This window comes from Labrus bergylta, chromosome 16 (assembly GCF_963930695.1).
Source record: "Labrus bergylta chromosome 16, fLabBer1.1, whole genome shotgun sequence".
NCBI classification, from domain to species: Eukaryota; Metazoa; Chordata; class Actinopteri; order Labriformes; family Labridae; genus Labrus; species Labrus bergylta.
Window position 1 is genome coordinate 24,286,584 of NC_089210.1, and position 11,757 is coordinate 24,298,340.

The 11,757-nt window shown below is 39.9% G+C and overlaps 1 protein-coding gene across 3 annotated transcripts in view; it reads right to left on the reverse strand.

The window, feature by feature from the left end:
- LOC109993717 (protein tweety homolog 2-like) overlaps positions 1 to 10,594 on the reverse strand; it is a 33,027-nt gene extending 22,433 nt beyond the window's left edge. Inside the window, exons 1-2 of one of the 3 annotated variants that reach the window (XR_010668902.1) lie at positions 9,830 to 10,594; positions 3,613 to 3,785 (exon numbers count right to left, since the gene is read on the reverse strand). Coding sequence is in view for 2 of the 3 variants with exons in the window: in XM_065965034.1 (XP_065821106.1) it covers positions 3,613 to 3,785; positions 9,830 to 9,958 (302 nt within the window). In the remaining variant the exon portion in view is untranslated. The remainder of the gene's footprint in view (positions 1 to 3,612; positions 3,786 to 9,829) is intronic. The other 2 variants (XM_065965034.1, XM_065965033.1) reach the window with 2 other exon arrangements.
- Positions 10,595 to 11,757: the final 1,163 nt, after the last annotated feature.

Sequence of the window (11,757 nt, forward strand, 5' to 3'; positions counted from 1 at the left end):
GACAACCAAAAAATGTATCAGAGCGTTTGATAGCGGATGTATATTTGCCCTTCCTTTGCAGCCTGAGCCTCTGTAATAGGAAGGATTGAGTGTCGTGACCCCTAAGATTTAGTTTACTCCCTCTACAAAGAGCCTTAAAGAGATATGAGCAATGATATATTTACTCAAGAATTGATTGCAGTAAGGGCGCTCTACACAAAGGGACGAGGTTAGTAACACTTTTCTACTGAATTTATGACTCATCCGTCGTGAGGGAATCACCCACATCAGGAAGTCAGATCAGGATTGTTGTTTCTGGAGTACCATATGCACAATAACCCCCCCCCCCTCCCAAAAGGGTACTAAGTCCTTGTTTACTTTCACAATGACTCATATGTTAGGGACTTCTAACACCATCTGTGCTGCACAACCACACACACAAAAAAAACATTCTTGAAAGCCCCACAAGTGCAGGTTAACACCGCCGTCTTCAGCCATGAGACTATGGAGGAAGTTAGTTAAGTGCAAAGACGGGATGTTGAGTCTTATTATATTTTCTATTACATCCTGCCAGGATGTGTGTCATATGTCACTGTGAACGCTTATGCGAATTAGTGTGTGTTTCTTTTTTTTTTTTGTGTCTGCCAGCATCCTGTCACTGCAACCTTGTAAGTATAATAAAAACCTGCTGCCTGTCTCTTCCATTAAACCCCCCCGTTCCCTGTGGTTATGATTAGGGGCACTCAGGGCATCGTCTGAACAAAACCTGCCCGGGCAAAAAAAGAAGAGAAGGAGATAGAATTGCTGTAATCCTCACAATGCAAACTGCACAGATGTGGTTTTAAAAATGTCTTCATTCAGCTGGTTAAAGAAAGCTTACAATATGGCTTTCTGCTTTTCAGGACATTTATGTTCCAGTTCATATGCGGCGGCATAGATAATGAGCTCTATATTAACCCTGTGACATGTCAGCAACAATAAAAACCCGGTAATGATACAGTAATGATACAGTAATGAAACAGTAATGACACAGGGCATCATGGGGCAGTTTAGCCTCCAGGGATGCATTAGTGTTTTGTGTGTGTGTGTGTGTGTGTGTAGCTGTATAGAAAAGGCCGCCTGCAGCAGCCAGCCAGAGGTACTAAAAGAAACCAACACAATACACGACAGGGCTCCAGGATATTCAGTGTCCTTATTCCTCCAAGGATGGTTCACTCCCCACAAAGGCTGCAACAATTATCCCTCAGTATTCAGATCATGTTATGAGCTGAACAAATGGCCACACTGAATGAACAAGTAATAACAGATAAATGCCTTGATTCAGTGGAGACCTGACCACCGCTGCCATAATAAACTGTATCAGAGCTAACAGAGAGTGACACTGGGAGGAAGGCTTTTTAGAATATTAGATTTGTTTTCTATCTTTAACCTTAATTTACCCCATTCATCCTCCCCGGGCTCAGAAAGAATCACCCATGAGAGGTGCGGCAGGCTCTTAAATCCTCTTTCCATTTAAGTTCTGCCGTGCAACCGCGATATAATTCTCCTTGAATATCACGCTGAATTAAATGCTGGGAAATGGGAATCAAGATATTTTATTTTTCTTTATTTTTTTTTTAATGAATCGAATTTTCCCATTTTGGCCAATCAAAATCCCATGACCCGAGGAGGCTATTGCATCACCTATTCCTAATGTTACTAAATCGATTATCTCTGACTTAAATAATTGAACAGTCAGAATGACCCCCATTGTAAAATTCAAGTTGTTTAAGCGTTAAAACACTTCTGATTGAAAATACTCCGAATATCAAGCCAAAGAGAAAATATCAACCTTTATATGGAGCAGCAATACTTGAAGTGTTGCTCTAAACCTCGCTGTTATATAATGCAAAGACGGTGTATTTAACCTCATACTTATGTATGGCTGGTTTATGTAATTGGATGCTGTATGTTTTAGTTTCTCTTAGAGCCAAAATACATAAACATCCATTAGAACAAGCTCCTACAGAGAGAGATGAGAGCTGTGAGCGGTAACTAGAGATAACAGAGCTCCTTTGCTAAACAGCATCATGCCTGGTCACTTAACATTACAACGAGCCCCGTGTGCTGCAGCAGTGGCCTGGCATGGACAGAGACAGCTAACAAAGTTAAAACCCAACACTGTCACAAGTTAAAGCGACCTGTGAGCAAATCCAATTAAACCTTTTTGAATGCTTATTTGTTCATTTTCATCTCTGACAGGATCTTTCTTCCCCTCCTAAAAGCGTATTAAATCATACATAAAAGGACAGTCACATCTGGTGATGTTGTTTTGGAAGTTATTTGGAAGCCACTTGGTACTTTACTCTTGCATAAATTGGCATTCGAATAAAGATTTTAAGGTAATAAACATGGGACAAAAAGGATATTTTGGCACAGAATGAAGCGAACCACAAGTTAGTTCAATATAAAAGCACAGTATTCAAAGGCTGAATGCAGCAAAATGGTTTGGTGGAGTATTTAAAGGGAGCAAGTAGAGAGCAAGCTTGTTGTCAAAGTTTCAGTGGGTGCAGTCAGCTGATCAGTCAGCTGAGGGGCTTTGAAGCAGTACCACCTATAGCTGTCAGCTGATAGGGGCCCTGTCAGCATAAGAGCTTAACTAGCCTTAATTGTTTTTTTTACAAATGGGTTACAAGCAGGTAGTTGAGCTGCAAGTTCTTATTGCTTGTTATGAAATACAATACTCTCAATGTGATTTTGTACAGTGAGAAACTCAAATTAAATTTATCGTCTGCTACTGTAAATATCCATCTTGTGCAAATGAGGCCACCACAAAATGTGCTATTTTTTGCTATTTTGGGGGATTTTTAATAAGTTTAGTTTATTTTGCACCCAGAGATATCATTTGTATTAAACTAGAGGGTTGTTTATTTGTGGCTTTCAGTTTTTACTTCCAATTTCATAGATTTCTACTCTAGTCTACAGTTAAGTTGTTTCTGTTGTATTTTTTAACATCATTGGTCCAACCAGAAGCAGTTCCTTTTATATATTCAACCATGTTCTGAATTAAAAATAAACTTCCTCATAGGCTTCCGTCCAACTAGTCTGACCCTGGATTGAAACCTTGATTGGATTTAGACAGAGTCAAGTCATTTGAGTCATTTCATGCTCCTGTGAGGAACTTTGGTTTTGAGTTGAGTTTGGTACCTCTTGTTGCTTTACTCATCCTGTCCTGTACATCTGTAAGTAGTGTCTTCTGATGAAAATCATCATCCTAGATGAATCACACTTTTGAATACAATGTGATAAATGTAAAAGACGATTTTTTTCAGAAGGGTCCAGTTAAATCACTTTGTCTGACACCTACCCCGCTGCAGCTGTTATAAGCATTAAAAACTGCAAGTTAGAAAAGTCAATTTTCTAGCTGATGGTCTTGTTTGCTTTTGAAGGTCATAAAGAGCCATTTCTATTTCTATCAGCCTGTTTCATAACCAGAAAAAAACTCCTCACAGGAGCTTCAAGTGAATAAAAAAGTAGCTTCCAGATTATTAATGCTCACAAGCAGGGATACAGGAAATGTTATTACATGTGTATCTGTGAGTTTCTTGGCACACAAAAGAAACATAATGGTATTATTTGGCCACCCAAACTCACCATATGATGAGGCCTGTGATGATAGCAGCCCAAGTGACACAGCAGTTGTTTGGCCTTTTGGTGTCTTCGTCTATGTCCTTACGCCAGCAACACAGGAGGGTCAGGTATGCGGCCAGAAGCAGCAGGCTGAGACCCAAACCAACTGCTCCGACACCTGCTAGTAATACCAGAGACTGAGGATGGAGAGTGGAGAGAGAGAGAAGGACAAGAAAAACATCAACACTAAGATATCACTTTCATGGAAGCCCTATGAGGACTAGCAGCCGTTCATTCTGTTTTTCACTCCTTTTATACCCGTGACAATGACTAAATATTGGGTGGGTTCTTCTGGAACCTAACAAATTTATTTTGTTATCGCATGAAAACAGCACTGGTTCTCCTGTGATGACAGACTGTATAAAACATGGACGTAGTCTCAGAGACGTTACCTATTGGTTTCTGAGGTGTAGCTTTAGATGGTATATGGTAAATGGACTTGAGCTTGTAAAGCGCTTTTCTACTCTTCTGACTTCTCAAAGCGCTTTTTACACCCCATTTCACACCTATCCATGCACATCACATTTACACACTGATGTTAGAGGCTGGCTGCTATTTAAAGTATTCATTATCCATCAGTATGAACTAATCCATCATACAAGATTAGCACAGTTGGTCATTTGCAACTTGGGGTTAAGTGTCTTGCCCAAAGACACATCAACATGGGTCTGCAGGAGCTGGGGATCGCACCCCCCCCCCGACCTTCCAACTGAGAGACGACAAACTATACCACTGAGCCACTTGTTAGCAGCTCAACAATGGCAGTCGCCATATTGCAATTGCTGTTTCAAATTGACTTTCAGTCAATGGAAAAAGAGGCAACAACATGGAGCTGAGGCGAGCCTTCAGCCTGCAACATGCCCATCTGTCAATCAACTCAGCCAAGCCCCTTAACATGCATAACTTTCACTCTTCACATAATCAAAACAGATGAGTTATTAAAAAATCCTCCCCTGTACAATGTGGCGATAAAGACATCAGCTATTCAAACCAAAATCATTTAAAACCTGGCTGGGAGCATGTTAATTTTTGCTGTTAATTAGGCATTTTAATAGGGGTGTGGATGGGATTTTTGGAGGCAGGCTCAAGTGGACACTCAAAGAACTGCACCTTTTTTGCATTGGCTTAATTTTCAACACCATAGGTTGCTGCTTGGCCCTAAGCGGAAATTCATTCATAACTTGCTGAGTTGATTTCAGTCGTTTTCTCCAGATATGGAGGAATGAACTCTTCATCATGAGAAAACCAGCGTTGTTATCTTGAGATAATCCCATAAACATGTTGAGATCTTGAGAAAACAACCACACATTACTCACAGGAAACCACAGTAAAATCAATTGTATGGATGAATTTCCGCTTAGGGCCTCTGTACACTTTCTTTACGTCAGTTATTATCTTTCCGGAGACAGTGAGATGTTAAGAGCCTGTGGAATATCAAGTTGGATGAACCTAACAATCAAAAGGTTGACAATCTGAGTGAAAACAACCCTCCCGGTATCAAACAACACTCGTGTGTAAAGATATGTGTAGCAATCTTCTCCTTTAATCAGCATTATCACTGCTACAGCAGAGCGATAGATACGTAGAACTTGGTGGTCTTTGGATAAAGAGACCCAAAGGAGAATCTGTTTTTTTCTTTTTTGTCTACTGAAACCCAAATTTGACTGTAGCTGAACGGAAAACAGAAGGATCCAAGGATGCAGGAAGGGGAGCGCCATGTGACTCAACGGCTTTCATGCAGTCTTGTGATTTCTGAGTGTACAAAACATTTAAAGCCCGAAGGACGCAGTGAAACACTGATAGAGAGAAAAGTAGGAAACACAGTATTGAAACACTCTGTACTGTGATGATAAACCCCCATGGTCCTTACATATTTTTTTTCTATTCACTCAGAAGCTGTTACTTTTATCAGCACATAGTAAGTGAAGAAGTGGAAGAATGCTCCAAGGCAGACTAAAATTGAATTGTTTATTCACTTCAGATGACATTGTGGTGTGTGTGTGTGTTTGTGTGTGTGTGTGTGTGTGTGTGGGGGGGGGGGGGGGGGCTATTTTTTGCACTATACCAGTCCTTTTTTAATCCTGTGTTATTCTCTTACATTCATGTTATGCAGCATGACATTTTATTGAGCCGCCACATTGTTTATTTCTTTCCCAGCAACATTAGCTGCTGTATCTTAAGCCAGTCGACAAATCATCTTATCTGTTTGCCTTTATAGCGGCATCGTGAAACAAATCCCCGATCATTTAGTGCGATGACACCACTGTGCAAACATAAGTGCTTGTAATGGCTGGTACCAGATACCAAAAGAAAAACAGACAACATCTGGGGGCGCTATCCTCTAGTTTATTACATTTAAAGTCACTGAACTTGAACATAAAACTCTGAGCTCTTAGTTGGTTTGAAAAGCCAATCAAAAGAACAACTATGACCTTGATTTTCCTTGCAAATGATTTGCACTTACATTTGAAAGCCCACAAGTTCAGGCGGAGTGAGTCTGGCTGACTAAGCACACTACAGCGTGTGTGCCTAATTACTCCATTTGGATGACATTGATACTGTGACTGAATTTCAATGCTAATCGTTCGTATTGCACAGCGTCATTCTCATACCAAACTCTGTATTTGTGGCGGGCTGTGGTCTTCTTTTAGGGCATAGTTTCACTTTCCAGGCAGGAAAATAGGGGTGGTAATCATACAATAACTTGACTAATATGTTGGGGTGCTATGTATAGTCGATTTTCATGAATTCATAGTTCATTTTTAAGTTCTCTCTTTTTTTTTTTTCAATAAAAGCAGACATCGGCCCCTTGCCCCGGTGTAGCACTGTGCTTGCTGCATATAATACGATAATATACTGTATGATACAATACGATATGTGATACGATACGATATGATACAATACGACATGATAAGATATGGTGCAATACGATATGATACAATACGGTGCAATATGATACAATACGATATGATACGATATGATACAATATGTGATACGATATGATACAAAACGATACGATACGATGCAATATGATACCTTGCGATGGGATACAGTTTAGTATGGTAAAATACGATTCTGCACGATAGGGTACGGTACAGAATGAAACGGTACGATTTGGTACAATATGGTATGGCACGTTACAATATGCTACAATATGTGACACATGGCCTCCGATAATGATATCACAATACAGAGATTTTTTGATCAGTGTTGTTTTTGCTAGACATTTAAGTAATAGAGCTCAGAGTAAGTTAAAGCAGGGAGACTGTTTATATTCTCTCACATTCTTTCAGTTTCCTTCATTCATCTCAGCCACTCCCTCTCTACCCCTCTCTCTGTCTCCCTGCTCTGCTGAGGTGATCATGAGCGTTTACTCTTTAAGTGATAATCCAACCAGATTCTGCCACAAACTCTCTCAACCAATCACCCCCTGCTGTCAAATTTGAAAATCTGTTCTCTCTCTTCCGCAGTCAGTTTGTCATTTCAGTCACATCACCATCACCACCAGTTTATGGACTCTATAGGGGGGTATCCTATTCTGCTGTCCACCTCGCTACCTCTCTGAGTGCATAAAGTTTTACTAAACTGTTCAATAAGTAATTGTACGATTACTTAAGGCTCTCCTGAAATGACAGATCATGATATCTGATGAACCGAACAACACAAACAGTCTCTAAAATGAAAAAGAGCAGGATTAACGTATTGACTGCAGTTTGGTGTAACTTTCACCTCTCGTCATCCTTCATCCTTTAACTTTTCAGTCTTCTTCCACTGACCTCACCCTTATTTATGTCATAAGTGTCATCATGAGGAGTCATGAATTGTTGGCGGTGTGAGTCAAATTGGCATGAAAATCTGTTTAGAGCCCTGTCATGTTTCATATGAAAAAGAAAATGGAATGAAAATTTTGGAAACACGATAATTGTATCACAAGAGCTGCACCACAATAAAGTATATTGCCGTATAAATATTTTGTCCCACCAATAGAACAGATAATTTCTTTTAGCAATTAGATCGTCACATGTTCAATGTTAAGTCCAGCACTCACTGACAAGTTGGTTCACAAACAAAACTAAATGGTTAAACAGACAGACAGTGCCCAGACAGTGACTGACGCAACATTATTTGTTTTTTTAGATAAAATAGGTCACTACAGAAACGTGCCAGAAGAACTATGCCCTACCTTTACTCACACTCAGGCCAAAACCTTAATCCAAGGATTTGCTAGTAGTTGTTTTTTTGGGGGACACAGATGATGAGCCACAAGGCGCAGTGTGTACACTTCACAGTATATGTTCGTCACATTTACTCAGTTCAGGTCAATCCTACGCACAATGCTGCTAGTTTCACTCCCTTCTCTTATTTCCGACTCCATTGTTTTAAACTTAGACGCGCAGGGGATTTCAATTTCCTGCCACTGCAAAGCCATTGCCAGGCAAAGGATGCAGGACAAGGAGGGAAAAACGAGAGACGGAAACCTTTACCAGCATCCGTGGCCGTTGAACTTTCACAGAAGGTCATTGATCTTTTAATCCCCCCCAAAAGGTTTGTACACAACAGACTCAAGGAAGGATGCATTTCTAATCCAATTAAACAGTCAACAAAAAGCCCTACAGGAAATGTGGTTTTGCACTTTCCTCTTTCAAAAGGCAACATCAGGCCAGCATGTCAAATAAGGAAACATGAGTAATTCTCTATAGCTGGAGAGGCTGTGGCATCCCTGAAGGCTACCAAGAGTCTCAGTGTGATGCAGATATGACACTCTTCACTCCTCACTGTGACACTGCTGGGACACAGTGACCCACATTGATCTTGGAGAGAGAAGGACAAGTGTTGTGGGGGTGATTGGTAGTGGACCCTTTAGTCACAAATGACCTGGTGCCACATGAATATGCACTCACAGTGAGATGCACATGTAACTTAGGGATTCTCAGGTATTTTTTATTTTGAAATGTAGCCCAAAATAGGGTACAGTCCTCTTAACTTACAAGTACATCTGTTTACAGTGTTATCCACTAACACTACAAACAAATGTAATGTTAATACATTTAGAATAAGATTTTAAACAGTATTTTCTATTAGGCAAAAATAAAAAATGTTCTACTTGATTGGAATAAATTAAATCATCCAGTGTTCTTTCTCCTACAGAATATGAACTTCATTAATGATTTTTTAATTAAATTTACGCCTGTCAAACTATGTTGCTGTGATATCATGTTGCTTTTTAAATTGCAAAAGTCCCTTTGAAAATCAATCCAACTTTTTTTTTTGGATGGGCATAATCATGATTGTACAAAGAGTAAAGCAGGCAAACAGAGAATAAGTCCATATTCACAACATAAATATAAATATCATAGACTGTAGAGTGCAAATGAATTGAAAAAACTGAGCACAAGGATCTATTTGTTTTTTCTCATCAGTTTATCTATAATGATTGTGGTCCTGCCACCCAAAGTCTGTCCCACTAATCAGTTTTTGTACATTTCCATGGAAGAAAAATGTCCACAAATCTCTTGGATGATTAAAATACTTAATTAAATATTTGTCCTTTACTTGTGTAAAATCACTTAAAAGTTCTTAGAACATTCCTCACATAATGTCATCTGTCAGAAAAATGACAAGAAAGGGGCAGAACATCACATACAGGGAATGTGTTGTTTATAGTGTAAAGATATGCATCAAGTGGGATCTTATTTTTCTCATATATTTTTTTTAACTTTCCTCTCGTTACAGAGGTCTGATGAAGAACACAAAGAACATAAAGCAGCTGGTGATGAATACTAGATGAAGCTGAGTTTGAGAGTTGTAAAAAAATATTAGATTTGAGAAAAACAGAGGCATGTACTGTAGTTACAGTACAGAGTTGTGTACCAGCTGAAATATTTCATTGTCCAGTTAATACTGGTCATGTGTCATCATGTGAGAACTACAGTGTACTGTGGGCTCTAACTTCCTTCCACTTGCCGCTATTAAGGGAGCTCGAGCCATTCATCACTTAGAATAGGAAAATGCTGTATCACTTAATTTAGGAGATTGTTTAAAGCTCACGTTAATACTTAAAAATAAGTTGTCTAGCATTGGTTTTGGAAGCCAGTGGTCCACTACAGCTCTGACGCTTCTGCTGAGATTCTGTACTGTTCTGAGTCTACGTGCGCTTTTACGCACAAGTACAGTTACCAACCTGCTGATAGCTCGTCTCCTCCGGTTTGAAAGTGTTGTCAACCGACTCAAATACGAAATTGAAGTGTGGAAAATTGTGCAGCCAGTATGTCCACCACGGAGCAACGTAATCGAGCCGTACAGTGGCCATATTCCTGCTTGGAAAAAGTCAGTCCACAAATCCACCGACTGTACGCTTCCCTTGGAAAACCTTGGCACTCAGAAATCCCCAGGGTTTGCCAAAAGTTGAATGATAAATCAACGGGACTTTGGTTGAAGTTGACTTCGAATAATTAAATTGGAATCTCCCCTTTTGCCATAAATCCTCCAGAACAGTGCTGCATATTCATTTCTGATCCGGTTCCCATTGTTCTGTGGGAACTGTTGAGTTGCGCTTCAGCCTCAGTGCGGGCCAAGCGTTTGAATCCGAGACACGGGACAGAGTGACGATGTAAACCTGCCTCCTTCAACAGAGAAGGCGTGCCAAACCACTTCCCCAGTCACAAGTGGGCCAGCCAGGGAGCCAGGTCACGGTGCACTTTGATTTAACAAAAAAGAATGCAGACAGTGATATATTGAACCTCTTCGTTGAAGAAAAACGTTTGAGGAGAATTTATCAACAAAAAAAAGTGAAAATTTAAAATGATCAAACACAAAAAACTATTTCAATCAAACAGTATCCGCGTGGATGTCAGTGGGCTGCAATCGCGTCCGCGGAAACCCAAAATATCATTTGAAATAAAAGTTGAAAAAAAAACCAAAGAAGCTCCTCAGACTGCCTTACCTCCACTCGTAGCTGCTGTGTATGTGGGTGTGTGTGTTTGTGGTTTTGTGTGTGTGTGTGTGTGTGTGTGTGTTTTGTGCAAGAGGGTAGGGGTATTTAGTGCACTATTTATGGCTTGTGCTGTTAATGTCTGACCTCTTGTGGACAATGAGGCACACTGAGGTGAACATTAATGAGAATACTAATGAGATAGATACCAGTTAATAAAGCAGACTTCTACTTTTCTTCATGAAGTTAAAAAAAATGTCTTACTGCAGAAAATCAAAATCAACATAATAACTGTAATACTGGCCCACAACTCTATTTTGATTTAAATCACATTTGAACCTATTCGGTGCATTAGGCAATTAAATAAACAATTCTATATGTTTATAGTGATGCAGTGTCTGTAGGTGCAGAGACAAGGTGAAGCTGTTTTGTTCGGAGACACGAGAGTGAAAAAGCTTTTTCTAAAAGAGAAGGGAAAAAGCATGAACAGTTTAAGGCAGATAGAGTACAGAGTATATGAGGAGTGAAAAGGCAGGAAAAAAGAGAAAGAGTAGGTTGAGAACAAAGACGACACAGGATGACAAAATATCACTTGATAAAAAAGACACATTGGATAGGAGAGTGGTACTTGATATAGGATATAAGGGAAAAATGCACACTGACACTGAATACCATGGTTTTTCAACTCGGGAGATGTAACCACGACACAACTAGCAGCGTGAGTGCAATCAACCGCTTATATGATGAGTAAAGAACGGTCCCCTGAAGATCCAGCTAATGGTGAAAGTTGACACCCAGGCTAATGTGCCGGTGTCATTTCACAGAGTTTAAAACCTTTCCTGCTGGAGTGTAAATGTTGGCACTCACACCAGCCATACCAAGTAAGCTGCTGACTGACAAAACAATTAACATTGTAAGTAGATACAGTACTTTATTTATCAAATCATTTATTACTGAATGAATGTCTGAAAAAATGATTAGATTTACAGGCAACGCATCAAGCAAACGTTCTCTCACACAGATTGAGTATGTGAAGAGATGGAGTGAAGATGTCTGCTTAGAGCTTATAGGAAACCGGCTGTGGCTCAGTTGCTAGAGTCAGTCATCTCTAATTGGGAAGGTTTAGGGTTCAATCCCCAGCTTCTGCAGCCACATGCGTTTGAAGGTGAATGAATGGG